We start from the raw sequence: 25,019 nt of genomic DNA, 5'->3' as shown, positions 1-25,019 counted from the left end.
TGGACGAAGTAACTGTCACCGTGTCGGACAAACTTGCCAACGGTGTAACTTTTGAGCCAGATTTTGAAGAACAGATACAAGTGGTTCACAACTTTGATGAAAAATTGAAATATGTACAATTTGACGTGATAAGAGACTTAGAACCAAATAACAATGTACCAAAAGGTCAAAATCCTCCTACATGTCCTACAGCTTTCGATGTTTTGATGAGAAAGTCCAGCACACTGACAAAGCTCCCTCAAAAGATTGATGAAGCCTCTCCCAGATTTACAGGTAATTTATATGCATTATTATATTTCTATCAAGTAGGTTTGAGATGGTGTATGGCTCATGTCTTAAAGTTATAATTGAGTCTGTCCCACACCATTTCATTTCTTTCTTCAATGTTCCCAAACTTTTGGTCTGGGGAAATTTATGGTAGGGGGTGTAAAAACGGTAAATTCGTAGGGGAAGTGCTGCCCAAATTTTTTTCAACATTGGACTTTGTCATTTTTTCACATTTTAAAGGGTCGCAGCTATACATTTGTGAGGGGGTGGACAGGGGTGTCTCCAATTCCCTCGAGATTTAAGAGCCTTGAAGCACACAACAGATAAATATGACTACACTTGCGGGGCAATTTTAGCACCAGAAGGTTTGTATATTTATTGACAATATTGTGATTAAATGACACTAAATAAGACTGGCATTTCTGACAGAACCAAAGCACAAGTATGTTCATTTGTTTATCATCATGATGATCAATATCATAAACAATGGATACATGAACTAAGATGAATATTCACTGTTCAAATCTTTTTAATCAAATGACAAAATGTCAGAAGAACAGAAATTGGATTTGTGTGTTTGTCCACATTCAATCTGTATCCTTGCATTGTTCAAAAATTTAAATGCTTTTTGTAGGCCTTATATACATGTGCAGGATAAAACATGTTTGCATCTACCATGCATATTCCCCTTTTTCACTCTCCAAAAGGACATTCAGTATTAAATGCACAATCTGTGGAAATTATGTTTTTGGCAGCCTTTATATTTACAGTCATTGAATGATAACATCTTTATAATATTTGTATCATTGAAGTAATGGAAGTAGGGATGAATCTTTGAATTTAACCTTGGGTAATCTGAAAAAGAAAATAAAGAGCACAAAAACATTAAAATCAATTTTTTTCTCTGACAAGTGTTTTTTTTTTTTGGTCACTTTCAGGGGATGTTCTACATGGAAAAGTTTTCACAAGACTCCAGCTTGCATGTACCAGTCACATTGAATTTGCATACTACAGCTCGGATGTTGGCCGCAAAGACATATGTGCATATTGTGTTGCAACAGAGATCCAAAAGGACAAGGACTTGTGCAAAAACTTTAAAGTTGTGCTGCCAGTTTGTGACTTGTGTCGTTCAAAAAAATTGGAAGTCCCAAAGAGAAATCCAATTAAGAAATAGTTAATTCTAGTCTGACAATCAGTTAATTCTAGTCTGACAATCAGTTAATTCTAGTCTGATATTCATCCTCTCTAAGTCATTCTTTTTAACATGTTGTTTATGATTTTTGTTTCTACTTGTTTCTATACAAGAATAAATGTTTTTTGTTTATTTTCATTTATTTCTTTAAATAATGTTTTTTAAAGAAATGTCGGAGTAAAGAAAACAGAAATTACACATCCAGAGCATTCATATTAGCATACAGATTCAACGCCAGCAAGCCATTCCAGGATTTTGATACATAAAACATTGAAGCTCAACCAATCCTCAACATAGTAGTATAAATGTTCTCTTCTCCAGATGTTAAGCATTGAAGACAATCAGTGCCCTGTTTGACAGATCTGCTTTTTTTCCGACAATACATATAAAATTATATGAATTTAAAAAAAAAAAAATATCACCTGCCTGCCTGGTCAGTTTCAAAAACTAGACCCGGGGGAGGGGAAACAAACATTCTTTTAATTGTGGCCTGATACAAGTTTGAAAAATGTATTTATTTCCATTCATTAGAGTTAAAACTAACAAATTATCAAATAAAATACATAGGTCATCACACTTTTTAAAATATGAGACATACATAAACAGAATCAAATATCACCGTCAGAAAATTTTCCTTAAAGGGACTGGTTCACGATTTTTGAACAAAATATTTTTTCATTTTTGATGTTGGATAACTCATTTAATGTTGACAACAAAAATTTTGACCTTCTGAATGCAAGAATAAAGGCTATATTTTAGCCTTAAATATGTGTTATGTAAACAAAGACTCGAGTCTTTTTACGTATACAAACAAACAAGTGAAATATTAATTTCGTAATATAAAGCATCTTAATTTTGCATAGTCGCACATTTCAACTTTTAGATGACACATTTTACCCGAAGAATGCTTGAAATGTGAAAGTTATAATAAACTTAGATCGATATCCATTTCTTTTGAAAATTTCGTAAACAATAACATACCGCAATCTTTGTTTACAAAACAAACAATGAACTCTTTAAAATGAGCTTTTGTGATAATGTATGACCTTAATTTTTATGTGAAATTTTTTAAACATATTAGACAGTAGATTTTGATCATTAAAAGTGAAAAATATAATTTTGGGGAAAATCGTGAAATCGTAAACAGTGTTATCAAAATTTCATACAAACTGGTTATGACGATATAGTAGCATTCATAACAATTTCACGAAACTTTATCTTCACAAAAATATACAAAATGTCTGTAAAAAATAAAGGAAATCTATCTCATAATAGACTTGATAAAGAAATCAATAGAAACAGAGTTATTGCCCTTGGATTAAATATTTTGAAACGTATCATTGATTATTCATCTATAACTTAAGACTTTAAAACAGTTTATTTTTCACAAGATTTTCTACAATAACTATCGGAAAAGACTCCAACAAAATTTATGTTCCCATCATGCATAAATCTAAATAAATCATTGATTTTGCAAAATCTGATGACATCACAGGAGGGTGGAATTACTTTAATATCAGTATCAATGCTGCTTTCAATAGAAAACGTGCAATTTTGATTTGGCCTAACTGGAACTCGGTAGAAGATCAGATGACTTTGCACTAAAAGATGTAGGAAAATGACATCATGTGTCCTCTCGATATTGATTTAGGCCTAAAGTCTCTCGATTTTTGTTTGTTTTTTGGGTTTTTTTTTTTTTTTTTTTTTTTTATACATATATATACTATAGTTTTAGCTATTGATGTTACCGTTTATAACCAAATGTTTGCATTTATAATGAAGAAATCAGCAAAATTACAAGTACTATTTTGTATGTGTGCAGGCATGAAAATGATCTCTTAAGTTTTTATTCAAAGAGGAATAACTCTAATACTATTCACTCAATCATTAATACTTCTCATTACCAGCTCGTTAGAGTTATCGCGCTTTGATGACTCTTGTGTGTCATCGGTAAGAAAATGCACAAGTCTCGCGAGCAAGTGCGAGATTACTGGGACATAAGCACCCCCCCCTTTTTTTAAGAGTTAAAATACATGGTGTATTTTTAAATAAAATAACCATTGGTCAAACTGCATTTTTCAAATATTCTAACACAATCTTATTAAAAATGTTACATGTTTTTAAACTCCACCACACCTATTTCAAAAATTCTAAACAATGATGTTCTCTGTCCTAAATCCATCAATATTTTGTAATTTTCAAAATAGTTTGAATGCAGTTTGGAAACGCATTAGTTGTGTTAATTAGTGTTATAAACGTCTTAAAAAATGCAGTTTGGCATATATATAACTTGTTCTAAAATATGGAAATTGAGAGGGAGGGGGGGGGGGGGGGGGGGGGGGGGTAGGGGGTGTTCGTGTACGATTACCAAGTCCATGCCATATGAACCTGTCCTAATTATATGATAAAATAGAATGTCTTCATAGTCTGACAGAATAACTTTAAAAACATATTACTCACATTAAAAGTTTTTGTGTTGGATGTGCATATAGGTTTTTCCCTTCACAGTTCTTTTGCGATTGATGCTTTATATCGATCAGATTTGGCAGATTTAGTACCTGCACTCCCTCACATAGTTTAATAAGTTCGTCTGTTTTCTTGTAAGAATAATCAATTCCTAAATTTGACTTTAGAATTTTAATCAGTGTTGTGGTTTGCAGTCGGTTAAATATAATATGTATCCGAAACCATAATTTATATTATGTATGCCTAAGTAATGTTTACGTATGTTGTCCCGGTAGCACGACTTTACGCGCCTTTAATTTGAAGAGTTCCACTAATGGAAATGATAAGTATTGGTTGATTTTCTGTCAGCACAGTAGTTGCCAAAATTAAATTTGTAGAATCCAATTCTGGGGTCAATTGTTTTAATGTATAGCGAAAATTTAATCAATTTGTGGCATCGCTGGGCACAAGGAAAACCAAAAATAATCTCTTATGAGTAGCCATGAAATATTCAGGCAATTCCACCCCCGGGATTGCAAAAAAGTGGTAAAACTCTTGGCAAAGCCTCAGGTTTTACCACTTTCAGGTGGAATTACCTTATATTTCATGGCTACTCATAAGAGAGTCTTATAATCTTTTATGATCAGTTATCCAAAACTTACGTTATTAAACACCTTTCTGATTCTTCATAATCCAAAGTTGATATCAACTGATGATATGAGTAGATTACCAGAACCACAAGTTGTCATGTCCTAACAATCAATCAATGAAAATCCCTGTCCAAAAAACTTGCCTTTTCCAAACATAATAATCATCATTTCCATGAAACATGCATCAGACATCTCTGTTATCCACCTCCTTATTGTAGCAACTCATCATACAGTATTCCACATGGGAATTCTTTCTGATTTCATGCCTACATTTCCTATTCATTATCTGTGAACTGAACTAATGACATAAATATAAAGCTATTAAATATTATAAGCAGTACCTTGACTACAATGTCACACTCCTCACGGCCCATGAACAGCATGGTTTTCGGGAGGCGATGGTGATGGCCACTTTTGTCCACCAGGCTCCAGTCATCGCTGTGGGCTGAGGTGGGATCCTTAAATGAAATGCATGCACAATGTAAAAATTTTAAAATCTACAAAAATTCTGAAAGAAGACATACACACTTCACAAATTTCACACTATAGGATTTTGTCCAATTTTGTTACTGTACATATTAAATATAATCAATTACTAAGTACTCACTAGGCTGTATCTAATATTGAGATACAAAGTTTGATAGACACATTATGGCCAAATCATGATGGATTCAGAAAGTGGTCTCAAGGTTTGACCCTCAGTCCCTGCCCTAAATTACCCAGTCTTTTCTTAACTCCATAGTAAATATCAGTCTCTATATAACATTTTCAGCCAGACTGGGATACCGTGAATTCCAGTTAAGTTCCCTACCCTAAGGGTCATAACTCTCCTGATAATAGGTCACTCATAATTAGACCTGTCATAATGGGGCTGATAACCCCCCTCCCCAATGGCTTATTCCTATTGGGTATATGTGTTGTGGAAAGCATGAAAGTCATGTGAGCTTCTATATACACAGTATCTCTTTGCTCATGAAGTAAAACGTACACATTACAAATGGCCCATCGGCCAAAAACCTCTGTGACTTGTACTGCTCTTTGAATATGGCCAGTTTATTGAATATGAACAAAAAACAGACATACACACCGACAGACTGAATGAAACCAATTAATTGTCCCATCCTTTGGGGAGATGAGTCTTTGTTTATAGATCAAAATATCAAATAAATGTTTATTCAGTATATACATACATACAAATAATATATATTGTATAGGATAACCCATGACAACTTGGAAGCTTACTTCCAATGGGGTCCTTTGATGCAAGGACGTTGGCGCTAAGGGGTCATCGAACTATTAAGTGCAGTCAGAGCTTTTCTACAAGAGTGTGGAAGGTTCAAACAAATGCAATAATTTCATAATCATGTACCTAGGGTGTGTATGCTCAATGCATGTATCTACTAGTGACTCAATTTAAACATCTCTTATGTTGGAAACATGAAACTTGAGCTGTGAATTGTAAACATTTATTATTTGCATGGCTATTTATACTTATTTTTGTCAAGGACAGGAATATCTAAACTTTTAAGAACTTGTGTCCAATCCTTTCAGCTCTTCTGTCAATAAAATATGTTCTTCAACTGTCCCATTACCAGATGGATGTATGAAAAGACAAATAGATGGAAATGGTGAGACTAATGCACCCTCCAAAAGTTGTTTGAGAGTCCTCGAGGATACTAGCAGAATGTACACAAACGTCATGAAAGTATAATTACATTCCAAAAAATGGCCACAAGTTTCTAAATTTGAAAGAATGAATCTAAAAATACCGGTACTCACACATTTCCACAGACAATAAAGTGCACTACTAGGGTACATGATATGCCGATCTGTAACTACATGTATATGATGAATATTTATGTTTGCATGCTTGAAGTCACAAGTGGTGATGCTGTCTATTCCAAAATGAGGCCAGTGACCTACTTTTGGGGTTATGACACCCACACCCAATATGCATGAAATGACCAAATTTGATGATCCTAGGCCTCACCGATCTCAAGGTATGATCTGGAGACGATTTGTATGTGTGTATATGTATACCCATAAAAGTTCTAAAAGAGGTCATAGTGACCTACTTTTGGTTCATGGCACAGCTTCCTCTCCCCAAATGCATCAAGTGACCATGTTTGATAGTCCTTGGCCCCACAGTGTGCAAGATATAATCTATACATGATATGAGTATGTTTAGTTATAGAATTTAAGGAGATCAGTGACCTATTTTTGGTTCACAACCCCATCAACTGACTAATTTAGATGGTAGATGGTCCTAGGCCTCACATTGTGCAAGATGTGATCCAAACAATTCGAGTATGTATGATGTATGGCCATAAAATTCCATAAGGAGGCCACAATGACCTAAAATACATTTTGGTCACCCCCCCCCCACCCCCCTTGCATCATATGATCAGTTTTCATAGTCCTACGCCTCACTGCAAGAAAGATATGATCCGGATGTATAACTATAAAATTTCAAATGAGGCCACAGTGACCTGTATTTGGTTCACTACACACATTCTGCCAAAGATGCACCAAATGACCCGTTTAATAGTCCTAGGCCTCACAGTGTGCAAGATATAATCCATAAACAATTTGAGTATATATATGCCATAAAATTTCAGATGGAGGCCAGTGACCTGTATTTTGGTAATGACACCCCCCCTCCCTAGACACATCAGCTGACCGAGTGTGATGGTCCAAGTCCTCAGTGTGCAAGATATAATCTGGACACAATTTGAGCATTCATTGCCATAAAATTCAAGGAGGCAGTGATTTATTTTTGATTCGTTGCATATCCTTCCCCCCAAAATGCATCAACAGTTCTAAGCCTCACAGAGTGAAAGATAATACTCAGACACAAAAAGCTAACAGATGGACGGACGAAAAAACCTACATCATAACATGGCCCATCAAAAGATGGGCATATAAAAAGTAAACGAAGAGCCTCTGAGAAAATCTCTGGACAAAATACATCTATTGATAGACAAAGCAAAATCAATAAACTCCCCCCCTTCCCTAACTTCATTTGCAGGGTTATAATGAAATCCCTCAATATCAATACAGAAGATCAGTAGAAGTGTACAAATTTGCACCAGATATCAGCTCAACATTTGTGGATACTGTGAAAAAGTCTGAAAAACTACAGAGAAATGACAGATGAAAAGAGGCAACACTCTAGATATACCCAACATTTCATGGTGGAGCATTCACAAGATACAAAATGTCATGACTAAGAATTTCTCTAATTTGTATAGAGATCAAAATCATTATAAAAAATCATCATAAAACTGGTACAGGTTTCAACATCCTTTCAATGATGGGGTTCTAATATCTAAATCATTTCCCCATATACCCATCCCTTCATTAGCATTTTGCTTTATTTTTGTTATTAAAACTGTCAGTCTGACAAAAGAATGAAAAATGTCCTTTTTCTTCCTGGCCAGACATTTAATGTTTACAAACATTATATAAACCAATAAAGGTGTGTTAATGCACCACAGTTCATCAAGTGCCATGAAATCTGAGGAGCCACACTGAACAGTGAATTATGACTCTTTAGATGCACACTGTTTGCAGAAAGTGATAAACACCCATGGGGAAAGAAGAAATATTTCTCAGGGAAAACGAATCAAAGATAAGAAAAGTTCTTCCAGACTGGGAGTTGTAATTTTGCCACTATTATGTTTTACTTTCCATTTTCTTCAGAACATATGGTGGGGTTTACATCCCATTGAGCTCTATTATACATCCACATTTCTGGTCAAGCACAATAACATCATACAATAAAAGCTTCAAAAATTAAACTGCCCACTAAAACTAACTCAAATCAATGCACTTTGAAAAACTTTCACAACTGGAACACAAAATATGTGCACAGAATTACGCATATTTTATACAAAACACATCTTCTTGATATCATCACTAAATATTCCCAACAACATACACAATGCAACTTCCAGCAAACCTCAAAGTGTTTCCCTTACCTCTGCTTGTTCGGAATCGCATCCAAAGTATATTCTGGTAATAAGCTGAAACTGAAGCCGGCCCTGAATTTCCATAAAGTTCTGAAAGTTTAACTCCTCTGTTGAATCGGAGGTACTCATTTTTCACACATTGCATATTTTAAACGGTTCTATATATCAGGTCTCTGTCTTCCCCTTGCCTGTGATAATCATATGATATTGTATATCTACAAAGACTGTAGACAGCAGTGAAAAGCCACCACCATTTAATTCCTGTGTGTTAACCTGACAATCACACGAACATACAGCATGGTTGAAAAAAATCGGCTGCAATAAGTTGAAATTCACAGCACATGTTACCCATGCTTTTTATGACTAATACCCAATTTAATCAATACACTAATACTGCAGATCCCTTGAACTTTCACACTGCAGACATGCGATTATTAAGTCTGGAAAAAACTCCATCAAGCACCACTTAACAATTTACCTCAATTTTTTCAAAATCATTGTTCCTCAAATAGAATGTCTTTCAACCATTTGGCAGGATATCATTCTTAAATCTGAATTCTGAATCAATTGAAAACGTTTTAAAAAAAGAATGAAAACACTCTGGATCTCAATTATAATTCATATATACTGTATACAATATAGATGGCTACATGCAAAAAAAGTTTATCAATTAAAGACATATCATTGAAATCAAATCTTGACCTCCCAAGCTTTAAAAACTTTTGCATAAAAAATAACTCTAAGAAGATGGCCATAACATGCTGAGATAGGTGTCCCCATGTACAATAGGCATGTCTACTTTTGAAAAGACCTGTAATAAAATACAAGATGTTACACCAAGTCTAGAATCAATAGCTTTGCTTCCCAATAATTAGACGAAACTTCACACGAGTTCCATGCAAGACTGAATCTCACTTATAATTGGAAAAAAGTAAAAATTTCAGTCCAGTTAGGTATAAAAAGCAACACAATAAATATTATACATTATATGCTTAAAGACAAATGCTAAACATTCTGGTTGAAATCTTCATTCTTCAAGCTGAACAAGTCCCAAACATATCACATAAAACAGGAATTCGGAATACTAAGATATGACCTCTGTGACTGGGATGAGACTTTGGTGTGCTACACAGAGACCACTCCCGTCACATACAGAAAGCCAAGCCGACTCAATGTGTCATCAAAAACTAAGTTATAATCAGTCTCTCTACTTATCAGTCTTAGGTAGACCATTTTTTAATTGAAAACCCAAATACATGAGGACATTTGATATGGGTTCATATAGACATTGCACTAACATTAAATCAACATTTTAAAAAGCCCTTTCAGAGATTCCCTCTCACTACCTAAGTCATCTCTAGGGCATTACAAACTAATAACTCGATTCTTCTGCATATTCTTGATAGGTTTTGTCAAGAGTGATGCATTTATCCTGAGCATTAAAATTCTCAAACAGCACTTCATTAACAGTACATAAACCTCCTGTAGATCTATGCCAGAGATTCTCTTTGATTCATATTTGAACAGTCTGCACCACTGGGTGTACCTGAGGGCCAGGATGATCAGATGTAACATTTGTCACATACTAACAGGTCCGGCCAGATTGCTATATATGCTACACTGTCACTTTCTAGAAACAGAAGGTACTCTCTCAATTCTGTGTTCAATATCTACTATGACTATTTCACACAGTCTTCACATTTGCTGATGCCATATAAAATTTGCATAGTTTTATGTAATCTTTGTCCCATTGTATTATTTCTTTCTAGTTAAAAAAAATGTCCCATTTATTGATTAACTTGAGTAGTGTGAAGCCCGTGAAGACATGAACCCTGTGGGGATTTGGGTTAGTACCCTTTGCTTGTCATAAGAGGCGACTAAAAATGGGGCAGTCCTTCGGGTGAGACTGCAAAACCGAGGTCCCTTTGCAGCCCTTCACCAGCAATGGTGACGTCTTCATACGTGTGAAAAATTCTCAATAGGGATGTTAAAAGAATATGCAATCAATCAATCAATGAAGCCATGATATTTACTTACTACTCTTCATTCTGTGAATTTTTTTCCCTTTCCCATATAATTTCATGTTAAAAGTTCTATGACAGCTGGTGAACATAATTGCATATATTTCATACCTGTAACTTCACAGATCCAACCCCTGTCTTATATCCCCCCCCCCCCCCCCCCCTGTCTTATATCAATCAACTGATACTTGGGGACACAACATTAATGTAGTAATAAAATCTACGTCCTTCAATACCCACTTATCCTTGTCATGAAAGAAAAACTGACGGAAAATGTTCAGGAACTCCAAAATAATGGTGAGCTCAATTTGCATTGAGTAGTAGAAAACCTTTTCCAGATCTTCAAAAAAGGTCAAGACCAGTTTACAGATCTCAAAGCATCTACTTGCCTCGTTGTTGTTGTTTTCCTTGATAGGAACAATAAATCCTTTGGTTTTAAATCCGTATTTCTTCTGTAACTTGGTAATCAGTGTGTAAGCCTTTGAAACGGTTCTGTCCATGGTAACGGTCTCATTCTTAGTATCCCAATATTTATACCAGGGGTACTCACAGTGCAAAATATTTTAATCTACATATTAATTCCATCCATTTGGAACATCTTTTCAGATATATGAGACCTGTATTTACCCCCACACAGGTATAGAATCATATTCTTCCTAATAAGAATTTTAATCAAAACTGAATTAAGGTATATACATTTAAGTTATCTGTGTCTATTACAAGACGGGGTATATTTTATACATATCCCACTGCAGATTCAGGGGGTGTGATGTAAAAGCAATTATTTGTCCACCATTCACTCCTTCACAATAGAACACAGCAGTGTTTTCATTCCAACTCTTTCTGGCATCCACAAATCCAGAGAAAAGTAAACATTGAGTTAAGGAAAAGGGAGGCCATACTTTCCAAATAACTTGGAATAATATCAGGAGTCCTCAAGAGTCATGTTGACCAAGTTAATATTGTTATAGACTACTCCAGTAACTCTACACTAATTACTGACACACACAGTCAACAGACCAGTACTGACAAATCAGATCATTTATGTCCAAATAAGTGTCCCAGGCAAGCAGTAACCCCTCTCAAAACCCTGCCCTTGGGGTGGGGCAGAGCACAGAAATATTGGCCTTTCCATATCTTCAGGGTGACATTCAATCTGTACAGATTTGTAGATCCATACTTCTTTAGCCACTTGAAGTAATAACCCAAAAATAAGATATGATAAGTTTAAACCATATCTAATTATCAATTGAAAGGAATTATATGCATGGATTAGTCTTATCTCTATCAATTTATGGATCCTTACAGATTGGTTGGATGACATATCAAGCACTACTAATGGCTCTAAAGGGGACCTTTGGTATTAATCAATGCCTTATTTACAGCTTATCTATATTCAAATATTACTTGTGGGTAAATATTGGAACATCTTTCCTTATAGCTACATTTTAATTAAAGTTTCTGTGCATATATATATATATATATATATATATATATATATATATATATATATATATATATATTTGAATATAAGAGTTAAAAGAAGTCAAGTTTTGTCCGTGATGATTTGGATTTTTTAACACTAACCTGAGAAGGTAAACAACAATACACTATTGGCAACATTTGATGTTGTTATTAATCTATATACTAATGTTACTTTCCCACTAAGACTTCCAAGTATTCAAGTATTTGATAGATAAATATCCGGAAAAAAAATAGATGAACTTTTTTTTGAAAGATTTCTTTTTAGAAGCAACATCACTTTTTTTTTTTTTTTACATTTAACTACAAACATTATAAGTACCAGTGGGAATCAAAATGGCCTCAACATGTGCCACACTAACACTTGGTTTCTTTAAGGAACTCTTGTACCAAAAAGTTAAGTTTCGATGAAGAACTCAAGTGTATATATAATGCAACACTGTGACAGATTTCTAGACAAATGTTTCATTATTTGGAACAGAGACCCCTACCTTTTGACACTATTTTTAAAGAACATTCTTATTAATGAAACAGAATTGCCAATTAAAAGTTGACAATTATTGATAATGGATCACAGTACATCTTGCATTCCTAGATGTTTGTGTGATGAAAAAGAAGGATATGATAATTACAAATGTATTTTTTGTTTTACAATGTACACATGGACACCCATCAGTATTTACATTCTTTGCTTTTGCATCCAATTATAGGCACACAAAATGCACCATACCTTAACTAAGTGCCAGAAGAATATGTACCATTGTCGGCAACAAACCTACGAGAGAGCAGTCTTAGGTTTAATAGAAGAGTTAAAATCTTACTCACAAAAACAGTCTAATGATCAAGATTACAGAAGATGGAGTCAACAAAACCAGAGAACTTAATAATTTGGATGCATCTTGAATTCAAAGGTTTCTTCAGGTGAACTTGGGACTTTTAAATGCACATTTACATCACCTGATTTTGAGTGACAGCAAAGCTGTTGTATAGATCCCTTAGGGGGTCCATACTTGTCATTCGAGTATGAAATTAGGCCCTGATTCTTATAATTAATTATAAATCATCATTTTAACAGAAACCCTTCCATGTTCCTATTGACCAATGTTTTTAAACTAATACGTGACATATTCAGATAAAAATAGCATTTACTTTTAAAGCAATGTATTCGCTAGTCCCAATAACAGATTAAGAGGGGGGTGAGGCAACCCCCCCCCCCCCCCTCCCTTTTTCGCCACAAATTGTGAGTAAAACTCCAAATTTGGCACCTAAAATGGCTGAGTACTTTGGCTAATATTTGACTTTTTCATATGCCCCCCCCCCCCCCCTCCTATTTGGAAATCCTGGATCCACCACTGAGTCCTGGGTGTGTTTCCCCTAGCTCTTGGGTTTTCCAACTTTCCAATGTCATATTGATCTCAAGATAAATTTCATGCATCAGTTTTATCTCATTCCATTTTCATCTTTTTTCTTGCAGAATCTGTCAAAATTCTGGGTCTATCCACTACACTTTCTCTCACTGCAGCAGGACATGCTGCACTGTTTACCATGTATGTGAATGCGTCTGAAGACCAAAAGAAGGCGACTCCCTGTTGTTTTTTTGTTAGGCCTAGGCCATCAAAAAGTATTAATATTTACATTAAAATGAGAATTTTCAACTTTATATAAGTGTTACATTCAACCATATAACAAAATTTGAAAAAGCTCTGGTAAAATTGTCATTTCATGATTTTTGCACAAAATGAGCTGTATAGTGTCTCTTTAAAATTTTCGTCAAAAAAACAAATTTGCTATCTCCACTTGCCAAGGTGTTTATATTACAAAAGTCTATTTTAAAGTGTTACTTATCGTGATAAACTGCTACAGGTGCACGTGGTCAGTGAAGCGGAAAATTGGTCATTATCGATCTCCAGTGTAAATTGACTATTGCCAATTGGTTCACCGATTACAGAAAAATACTCGCGTGATAAATAGATTTGATATACATTTTCATTGATATGTTCCTTTTGTGATTGATAAGCTTGAAATGTAAAATTAATGAAATGATTTTTTTTAACCCATCAGCGATTGAGTTTCGTCAAATGCCTCTAATAAGATGTCCTACTTTTACAGCCTTCTATCAGAACACGATCTCAATAAATATAACAAGAGGCCCATGGGCCACATCGCTCACCTGAGTGATCTTGGCTCATATTTTAAGATTTTTCCTATATATTCGCATGTAAAACTTTGATCCCTATTGTGGCCCCAACCTACTCCCGGGGGCCATGATTTTTTCAAAATTGAAGTGGATTATGTCAGGAAGCTTTCATGTGAATGTAAACTTTTTTGTATGTAAAATTTTGATCCCGTATTGTGGCCCATTCAACCCTCGGGGGGCCATGATTTTAACAAATTTGAATCTGCACTATGTTAGGAAGCTTTCATGTAAATTTCAGCTTTTCTGGCCCAGTGGTTCTTGAGAAGAAGATTTTTAAATGACCCCACCCTATTTTTGCATTTTTGTGATTACCTCCCCTTTGAAAAGGACATGGCCCTTCATTTGAACAAACTTGAAAGTCCTTCACCCAAGGATGCTTTTGGTCATGTTTGGTTGAAATTGGCCCAGTGGTTCTGGAGAAGAATTCAAAAATGTAAAAAGTTTACAGACAGACGACGGACAACAGGCGATCAGAAAAGCTCACTTGAGCTTTCAGCTCAGGTGAGCTAAAAACGTAACAATATAAAAATACATTTTTTTAACACCTGTCCATCAAACACTATGAAATTTGAACTTGATCTGTAGTTTACCACCCTCAAACTACACTGCAAGTTTTAAATGAATCCACACATTGACAAGCATAATGGAAAAAAGTCTGGAAAAAAAATGGTACAGACTGAGAGACAAAGGAACGGACAGACAGAGAAGAAAGCTATAGTCCCCTTTGGATTTACAAACTGGTAGCAGGCTAACGAAAATATAACATTGCCGATTGAATCACTTTTGATTCATTGCATACACGTATGTGCTATGTTTATGACATCATAGTTAAATTGTTAATAACGTGTGTGTGTGTGTGTGTGTGTGTGTGTATATATATATAAACACAATAAAAACGAACACGGGGGAATATATTTCTTGTTTAAATCCAGAATCATCTCTCTTTTCGGCCCATCGTAGGAGGACCCAATTCGTCATCTCAAAGACAAAGTCATCTGTTGGACATTTTATTAAAACTGTATTGCGAAAAAGTACCTAGTTTCATTAGGGATGACTTAGACTTCCTCAATCATTTACCGGACCATATACAAAATAATACGAAACTTGTGTCTTTTGATGTTGTCGGCTTATATTCAAATATACATTTAGACCTAGGAATTGAAGCTGTAAAATATTGGATTGAGAAATATCCTGATATCCCAAATGCTCGATTTAATCAGGATTTTGTTTTAGAGGGATTGAAGATAATACTTCAGAATAACTGTTTTGCATTTGGACACAACCATTTTCTTCAAACAAAAGGCATCGCAATGGGAACAAAAGTAGTACCGACATATGCCACATTAACCTTGGGATACCTAGAAGAAAACTTCAACAAATAATAACTTTATGGGGTGAAGAAGATGCAAAACTACTAAAATCGAAATGGAAAAGATTTCTTGATGATTGTTTTATTTTATGGTCTAATGACATGGATAGATTAACAATTTTTTGCAAAGTACTGAACGAATTGAACCCGGATATAAAATTTACAATGGAAATCAATGACACAAAATTACCTTTTCTGGATGTGCTAGTTATTAAAGAAGATACCAAACTTTCAACGGATGTCTATAACAAACCTACCGACACACACCAATACCTACATTTTGGATCATGTCATCCACACCATACAAAAATTGCAATTCCCTGCAATCTGGCTAGACGTTTATGCACAATAGTGAGTGATGTAAATACCCGAGGTATTCGTTTGTTGGAACTCAGATCCTACTTACAAAAACAAGGTTATCCTGATAAACTTATAGAAAACGGAATTGAAAAAGCAAAAGAGTTATGACCGCTCTCAACTACTTGCTACAAACAACCGGGAAAAAGACAAAGATATAATTCTATTTGTACATATGCATAACCCGTGCAATAGAAATATCAACTCAATAGTTAATCAACTAAACAATCTACTGAAAGACGACCAATTAACCAAGAAAATATTCAGAAAAATAAAATTCATCAACAGCAAACGTCAACCGAAAAATCTGAAAAGAATATTATGCCCTCTACATCTTAAAGACAATAACAAGGTCACTAAGTGTGGGGATCCACGATGCGGGACCTGTCAATACATCACGGAAGGATCACAATACAACTTTAACGGACGGATATTTAAAGTTAATGCCAAAATGTCGTGCGATAGCAAAAATGTCCTGTATGTCATTACATGTCCTGTATGCAAAGAATTTTATATTTGGGAAACAAGCAACCCGCTTCGAGCTCGTGTGCGGGTCCACAAACAGCATATCCACAATCCGTAATACAGGCAAATTCAACTAAGTGAACATTTAGATGTTTGTGGACAAAAACAATTCAATATATTTCCATTTTACAAGTTTGCAGGTGGAAGTGACATTCAGAGATGTGAAAAGGAAAAACATTTCATTAATCATATGTTCAAACCTAAACTCAATAATTCAGTTTAATGTTATCATATTTGTAAATGAAAATGTTTTCACACATTACTTTATAATGACATCACTGTAAACACTATGTTTTCACGTTCAGTACAATTGTCTTATGACGTTGAAATTTGTTTTGCTTTACTATGACGTCACAATGAACAATACGTTTCAACAGTCAGTATGTAATGACGTCTAGATTTGTTTAATTTTAACGTTCCGCTGTTTGTGACGTAACGTTGCTATGTTACTAAATGTAAAGCTTCTGAAGATTTGAAATGAAAGCGCTAAAGCTTTACTAAACGTCTTCGTGTATCTTTTTTATTTTTTACCTATAAATATATATCAATCAAAAGGAAGAGATAGAGATGTTCTGATAATTAAATACAATTTGAAATGATTGTTTAAAAAGTGTTTTGAAAATATAAGTTTTTCTACAGCAAATTAAGGACATACACGACATCTCTTGACATTTTCTCTAAAATTATTTTTTCATCTCGATATGAAGAGTTCTTGTATGATTTCCAAAAATAGGTTTCAATATCCTACTGCAGCCAGCTAAAGGTTCCGCGGCACTGCCTTTATTCTATGTTATCATGTATATACTATATAGATGTATTTCTCTATTATAATTTAGATTATTGCATTTCATTTTATTATCACACATGGCGGTCTATAAAGAGGACAGGGACGTTAACTGAGGTTCTTGTAGGTGTAGCTTATCCATTGATATCATTCAATTTCAATCGTTGGGTATTTATTTACTACTACCATGATTGCATGCACATGGCAAAATAAAATAATCCAATACACCATTAAACCTTGTACAAATTGTACCCAGTTTAAATTTTAAATAGCAAAACTTAAGGTGATAGTACTTTCACTGGGATATTGGCTCCTACATGTGTCAGCCATTAGATTAGAGAGGGATCTGTAAAGATTTAGTGAAGAGCTTTTTTACACTCCGCAATCAACAATAACAACCGACGTGACTTACTGTCTCGATCTCCAGATTTTGCACAGCACATGCTCTGGAATGAGTCCATTGTTCTTCAACCAAAGTGCTACAGGTGTTTAATTAAAGTACGCATGTTATATTCATCTTACCACAAATATCCTAATCCTCTAGATTGAGGAGTTTTAACAAAGTCACTGTATCAAAGACACTTGCTACAAACAAACTTTATTTTTATTAAAAATGATGAAGATGAAAACTAAATTTATTTTTATAAGCAAAATGAATAAAATTTACCATAAGGAATGTAATGTATTCCCTTGATTTCTCAATTAAGTTCAAAACAGTGGTAAAAATTTGTACAGAGGGATAATATAATTATATCGATTTTTGAACATAATAGAAAATTTATATTAATTGCCCCCCCCCCCCCCCCCTTTAAGGAATTCTATTTTTGTACACCTGTGCACCAAGCCAAATATTATACATGTATATCAACCCACATATCCATTTTTGGGGTTGGGGTTTCTTTGTAATATACAAGGGAATCATTATGGATGGACAAAGTACACAAAACTCTTTAAACTCTTTAAACATTTTGAGTTTATGAATTGTTGGGTGCAAAATAAACTAATATCAAGATTGAATATTCCCCCTATAATCACTAGGAAGTAACTTCAAGATTAAAATACTATCACACATTCCTACTGAAACAAAACTGTTTTGAAGGAATGCTGTACCAACCAGAAATGAAATAACCTTGTAGTCTAGGAAAATGTCTCCCAATCTGCTATCTGTACAATGGACTTGTATACAGAAAAAACCATGTTGACTATTTCCAAAACATGTCAAGAGCAATCTAGCCTAATCCTTCATTCTTACCATTTCAAGGCCAAGCAGAAATTTATGAAGATCTACTTCATTCTCCCAAAAGAATCCTCCTAGCTGAGTCCAAACATCCATGACCTGTGAATGCCACTTACTGCACACATCCCCATCTTTTAACACAGGGCCCCCCTTCAAAGGCAAGCTCTTAGTACAATGTCTACACCTATTGAATTTGATTTAAACCAGCCAAGTTTACACTGTAAAAACTTTGTACAACTTGTATTTAAACAAATACAATGCAAACATTCAACAAAGAATACAATTCCTTTAAACATTTGAAACAGACATCTAAAGCCCCTTTGAAAATATGACATATCTGACAGTTTTATCAACTTATGATCTAAAGTTAATTAAAAGAATTTGTACTTTCAAAACCAAAACAGTATCAGCTAGAATTTCTCAGTCCTGCTTAGTACCTAAATAGTATAGTAGTTTTTTATTCAAACAGTGTATAGATTTGTATGGAGGTTTTTTGTTTTATGAACAAGTTATGAAACACTTGGGTGAATTCCGATTGATATTTATTTATTTTTTATTTTTTCAATTTTCGAACTTCTCCCTTGTATATTTCATTTCAACAGATCAATTGTGTCTGTACATTTCAATAGAGTTGACATCAGCTGAACATGCTGAAGGAAAGACATTTTTTTAAAAACCAAAAAACAAAGAAGAAAAAAAAAACCCCACCCAAATCCTGTAAGTGCATGATGGGAGAAAGTCCAAGAATGTAAGTGCATGATGGGAGAAACAAGTTCCACAACACTTGCTTGTTAGTAACCAGCTTTTTCAAACTTAAGCTTGAGAAAAAAACCAGTTACTAACTTGTACTGGTTATGGAACCTATATTTATCAATTCATTTGTTGGTACATGTGCAGTGCACATACACGTAGTTTATTCAACACAGAAATTTAAAGTACATTTATCAAATCCAAAACTACACGTCTTAATTACCACTCTCAACTCAACTAATCTCACTTATTAACAGAAATATATCTTACTGGTGGGTTATAAGTACTGTCGTTGGACAAAATGTTACATTCTAACTGCCTTATAGATATCACTCTACAGAATAATTGACTGCCAAAATGAATAACACATGTAATCATGCTAATGATAGGAAATGATCAAGCACATGGGAAATCTTATTCTTATTTAATTCATAATGCTAGCACTGTAGTGAGGATTCCATGGGACAAAATGTAAATAGCCCTGATACTAGTTGCTTAGTCAGCAGAGAAATGTCACAACTTACTGGAGCCAGAATATGGGATTCAAAATGCATTCTGGCACTTTTTTCTTCCTCCAACAATTTCAACTCCAACAAAACTATTGTTTACTGCTTAGGGTCCTATGTAGGTCTGCATTCCAGTCCTTCACGTGCCTTTTTGTAATATCAAAAAGTGAATCAGAGCTATCGAAAACTAAATTTTTACTGACAAAATCTACTAGTATACATTGTATTTCAATCTTTGGACTGACAAAATTTCCAAAATGTCTCGCACACAAAAGTAAGATTAATAGAATCCTTCATTAGTATGAGTGTGGGATAGGGAAATTCCACTGAGGGGACAAGATTCGCAATCTAGGATGAGGCTTTGCCGATATCAGTCCTAAACAGCAAATCTTGTTCCAGAGGTGGAATTTCCCTATCCAACACAAGTAAATTATAAAAGATTATTTTTCTCACATTTTAGCAACAGCTTAGAGCATAAATTCAAGAGCTTAAAGAAAATTCAAAATTATCAAAATCCTTATATGAACTTCAATTCAAAATCTAATTAGATAGCCAGAAAGAGCATGCCCGAAAATGGTTTACACAGTAAATATCAACTAAAAAATTCAAGGTTGTCCACCAGAAAGCTATATCAAAATGAAATTTAAAGAAAACAATAAAATATTTTGCTTTATCGTGTAACGTAAATCATAGAAAATACATGACATCACAATCAAATGACGTCGCACAGTGTGAGACTAATAGAATCCTTCATTAGTACGAGTGTGAGATAGGGAAATTCCACCGAGGGGACAAGATTCGCAGTCTTGGACGAGGCTTTGCCGAGTCCTAGACAGCGAATCTTGTTCCAGAGGTGGAATTTCCCTATCCCACACGAGTAAATAATGAAGGATTATTTTTCTCACATTTTAACTACAGTTTAGTGCATAAAATTAGGAGCTTTCAAAAATTTTTAGATTATCAAAATCCTCATTTGAACTTCGATGCAAAAACTAATTAGATAGGCAGAAAGAGCATACCCGAAAATGGTTTACACTATAAGTGTAAACTAAAAACCCCAAGGTTGTCCACCAGAAAGCTATACTACATTAAAATTTAAAGATAACAATGCAAAATATTTTTACTTCACTGTGTAACGTAAATCTTCACCGTGTAACGTAAATCATAGAAAATATATGACGTCACAATCAAATGACGTCGCAGCAGTGTGAGACAGAAAAATCTCACATGGCTGTCTCACATGGGTAAAGTCGATCTCACACTGGTGATAATGTGAGAATAATAGAATCCTTCATAAGTACGAGTGTGGGATAGGGAAATTCTGCTGATGGGACAAGATTCGCAGTCTAGAACGAGGCTTTGCCTAGGACGAGGCTTTGCCAAGCCCTATAGACAGCTAATATTGTTCCAGAGGTGAAATTTCCCTATCCCACATAAATAAATAATGAAGGATTATTTTTCTCACATTTTACCCATAGTTTAGTGCATAAATTCAAAATTCTCATTTCAACTTGAATGCAAAAAGTAATTAGACAGTCAGAAAGAGCATACCCAAAAATGGTTTACACCATAAGTGTAAAAACTGTAAACTAAAACACCCCTGGTTGTCCATTAGAAAGCTACATCAAAATGAAATTTAAAGAAAATAATATAAAATATTTTACTGAATCATCATGTAATGTAAATCATAGAAAATACAATGTATACAAAGTCACAATCAAATGACGTCGCAGCAGTGTGAGACAGAAAAATCTCACATGGCTGTCTTACATGGGTAAAGTCGATCTTACACTAGTAAACAGGGATTAGAATTAACAGTCACCTGAGGCGACTGAATATCAGTACAGGCGACAAAAACTGGCCCGGTTGGTGACCAGAATTTCCTCTATGTCCAAACTTGTAATATCCTTGATAAACATGGTTTCTCATTCAAATCATGCTTTGCATTTATTATTCAAATAAAATTATATAAAATACAATTCGTGAATCTCTGCACGATTTTTTTTAACAAGACGCGTTACATCTTGTAGTAACTGAGCAAAGCATGTTTTGTATGGCCTGCAAAACATTTCCCAAGCCTGCCTCAAATGTCAGAATGAAAGAGGATATGTGTAAACTTGCCAATTGTACTAAAAAAATTAATATTTATTTTCCGTCATTTTCAGATACATACGTACAAGTATAATATAAGATTACATACTGTAGCGGACAGTATAAGAGGGAACTGATACTGCCTCGCTAGTGAAGTGGTAGAGTCTCTCTCTTGATCACGCAAGTTAAGCAATAGCGAGCGTGATCAGCACTTGGCTGGGTGACCGGTACACATTACAATACTATTTTGTTATGTAGCTAAACAATAATTGACATGTGTTTCAGGCCAAATGCAGTGAAGTTGGACTTGATACAAATCAACAGAGAGAGATCAGACCTAAAGCAATATCCTTGCTCTAATTAAATTAGTACATAAAAGGTGAAGATAACAAACAGTGATCAAACTCATAACTTGTCTTGTCCTCCTTAAATTTTGAAGCAGAAAGAGGATTCTCACAGCTTAATCTCATAAAAACTACACATAATTCCCAAAGAAGGAGGCCCACATTTGTTGAAAATAGAAAGAGAAAAAAGGTTGTGAAATATACTAAAGAACGAGAGTCTGTCATGGTGTATGAGAGAGATGAACTGGGCGAGAGTCACAAGGAAACAGGGAGAGGAGTCCGAGAGTGAGAGAAAAGTAATAAAAGTGAGAGAGAAGTGATAGAAGAGAGTGAGAGAAAAGTAATAAAAGTGAGGGAGAAGTGATAAAAGAGAGTGAGAGAAAAGTAATAAAAGTGAGGGAGAAGTGATAAAAGAGAGTGAGAGAAAAGTAATAAAAGTGAGGGAGAAGTGATAAAAGAGAGTGAGAGAAAAGTAATAAAAGTGAGGGAGAAGTGATAAAAGAGAGTGAGAGAAAAGTAATAAAAGTGAGGGAGAAGTGATAAAAGAGAGTGAGAGAAAAGTAATAAAAGTGAGAGAGAAGTGATAAAAGAGAGTGAGAGAAAAGTAATAAAAGTGAGGGAGAAGTGATAAAAGAGAGTGAGAGAAAAGTAATAAAAGTGAGAGAGAAGTGATAAAAGAGAGTGAGAGAAAAGTAATAAAAGTGAGAGAGAAGTGATAAAAGAGAGTGAGAGAAAAGTAATAAAAGTGAGAGAGAAGTGATAAAAGAGAGTGAGAGAAAAGTAATAAAAGTGAGGGAGAAGTGATAGAAGAGAGTGAGAGAGAAGAGATAGAAAAGACTGAGACAGAAGAGAGTGTGAGAGATGGAAGGAATGAGCAGAAGGAGGATGAAAGTGAAAATGGGTCAGAGGATAAAATTTATGAGAGGATTTGCCAAATGGAACATGGGTTAGAGTAATGCAGTGAATAATAAATAATAAAGTGAATTTGTTGACAAAATGTGTTCTTTTTTATATGGGCTAGTAAATTTCATTCTGGGCTAGTGAAATTTGAAAGTTGGTAGCCAGTTTGGCTGTCTCACATGGGTAAAGTCGATCTCACACTGGTGATAATGTGAAAATAGGACATATCTCATGAATTTCACAAAGTTATACACAAATAAACATACATTACTGAGACTATGATACATATGCAAATACAGTTATGTATTGTTTTATTGCTGGACAGTATATACACCAGCAAAGAGTTTTTTTTAGATAGCCAGGCAGCATTGGTAGTTTTCAAAATTCAGTTTCTTGAAATATGGAAATGACATATGCATGCAAGTTACAGTCAGGTATGGGCATTTCTATGCAAATGAATTTAACCAAGATGTGCTTGAAATACTAGTGTCCTGTATTGCAGCAAAGTTGACCAAGGCCAAGGACATGAAGTCAAAATTTTATTACCTAAAGAAAGGTCTTGTCAAAAGAAATGCACAAGTGAATTCGCTATTCTTAACCATTCGAAGGTTATGGACAAGGTTAAAGCTTTTCAAAAGTAAATCAACAAATTTCATCTAAGGATGCTTTGTGCCAAGTTTGGTTCCCTATACATCATGGTGTAAACTTTCATCCCTATTGTAGCCCCACCCTACCCCAGAGGGTCATGATTTTTATAAACTTCAATCTCCACTATGTTAGGAAGCTTTTATGTAAATTTCAGCTTTTCTGACCCAGTGGTTCTTGAGAAGATTTTTAAATGACCCTACCCTATTTGTGCATTTTTGTGATTATCTCCCCTTTGAAGGAGACATGGCCCTTCATTTGAACAAATTTGAATCCCCTTCACCCAAGGATGCTTTGTGTCAAGTTTGGTTCTGGAGCAGAGGAAAATGTGAAAAGTTATCGCCGACAGACAACGGAAAAATTTTGATCAGAAAAGCTCACTTGAGCCTTTGGATCAGGTGAGCTAAAAAAGCATACTCCACGAAGTCATACAAAATTGAAACTAGGATCTACGTAATTCAAAAATATATGGCGACCGTCGTTTAATGCATGTAAAATCTCTTGAAATCACACAAAAAGGTTGTGAAAATCATGGTTGTTGGTGGAGTCAGACAAGTGATCACTTAATATGGGTACCATAGATAAGGTAACACTTTAGAGGGATTTGTATGGTCACATAATACAAGAGCGAGTCTCTTACATGCAGAGGGTTGCTATGACAGTTTTAACTGTATCCATCTCAATAGACCTCCATTTTAGTTTACATTTGTACACGTTTACAGTCCTTCGTTTATGTTTACTTGCTCATACTGATAAATAGTCTAATATGTCGAGTAACGAAGGCATTACATATGAACCTTATAATTTATAGTCTAGCTGAGAATGGGTGTAATTTACTAATTATTTAAAAGTCACATCGAAACTATCCCGTGCATCTGCACACATGAACATGCTCAAATCCAAACTCAGTAAAACATAGGTTGAGCTATAATATGTCAATCTGAACATATGAACCTGAAGCAGACGATTTTTGGGGACAATTGTCCACAAATATTTATCAACAGTTTTCTTCGCTGACAACTCTTTTTCTTACCATGACGTCCTGTCAGTTGTCTAATGGTTGTTCTATTTGTATATCATAATTTTGCAACTTTCAGGAATCCCAACCTAATAGTGAAATTCTGTGTTTGCCGGACTTATAATTATTAATTCACAGCATTATCTCCTCGCATGGATGAGCTCATCATTTACCGGAAGTCTATTGGTTGGTTTTCAGAGTTTGCGTATAAACTTCGTTCAAGCAGACGCTCGGCTATTTCCGTACACTTCAAATAATGAAATGGTCG

At 34.7% G+C, this 25,019-nt stretch overlaps 2 protein-coding genes and 1 long non-coding RNA gene across 12 annotated transcripts in view; 2 read left to right on the top strand and 1 right to left on the bottom strand.

Moving 5' to 3' along the window:
- LOC130054538 (uncharacterized) overlaps nt 1-1,597 on the top strand; it is a 1,927-nt gene extending 330 nt beyond the window's left edge. Inside the window, exons 1-3 of one of the 2 annotated variants that reach the window (XR_008802814.1) lie at nt 1-273; nt 508-632; nt 1,206-1,597. The exon at nt 1-273 is cut by the window's left edge and continues 329 nt beyond it. Coding sequence is in view for 1 of the 2 variants with exons in the window: in XM_056164561.1 (XP_056020536.1) it covers nt 1-273; nt 508-569 (335 nt within the window). In the remaining variant the exon portion in view is untranslated. The other variant, XM_056164561.1, reaches the window with a different exon arrangement.
- LOC125650286 (centrosomal protein of 170 kDa protein B-like) overlaps nt 1-24,931 on the bottom strand; it is a 66,115-nt gene extending 41,184 nt beyond the window's left edge. For 7 of the 9 annotated variants that reach the window (XM_056164551.1, XM_056164552.1, XM_056164557.1 and 4 more), the window contains exons 1-2: nt 8,535-8,884; nt 4,896-5,012 (exon numbers count right to left, since the gene is read on the bottom strand). In XM_056164551.1, the coding sequence (XP_056020526.1) occupies nt 4,896-5,012; nt 8,535-8,654 (237 nt within the window). In that variant the 5' untranslated portion in view covers nt 8,655-8,884. Of the gene's footprint in view, nt 1-4,895; nt 5,013-8,534; nt 8,885-18,512; nt 18,666-24,766 lie in introns of those variants that run through there. The other 2 variants (XM_056164555.1, XM_056164553.1) reach the window with 2 other exon arrangements.
- LOC125650305 (uncharacterized) lies at nt 12,837-16,963 on the top strand. Its single transcript, XR_007360958.2, has 3 exons — nt 12,837-12,949; nt 13,503-13,649; nt 15,459-16,963. It is a non-coding gene; the product is annotated as an uncharacterized LOC125650305 (long non-coding RNA).
- Nucleotides 24,932-25,019: the final 88 nt, after the last annotated feature.

Source organism: Ostrea edulis, chromosome 5 (assembly GCF_947568905.1).
Source record: "Ostrea edulis chromosome 5, xbOstEdul1.1, whole genome shotgun sequence".
Taxonomy (NCBI): domain Eukaryota; kingdom Metazoa; phylum Mollusca; class Bivalvia; order Ostreida; family Ostreidae; genus Ostrea; species Ostrea edulis.
The sequence above is the reverse complement of the archived record's forward strand: the minus strand, read 5'-3'. Positions and strand labels throughout refer to the sequence as shown.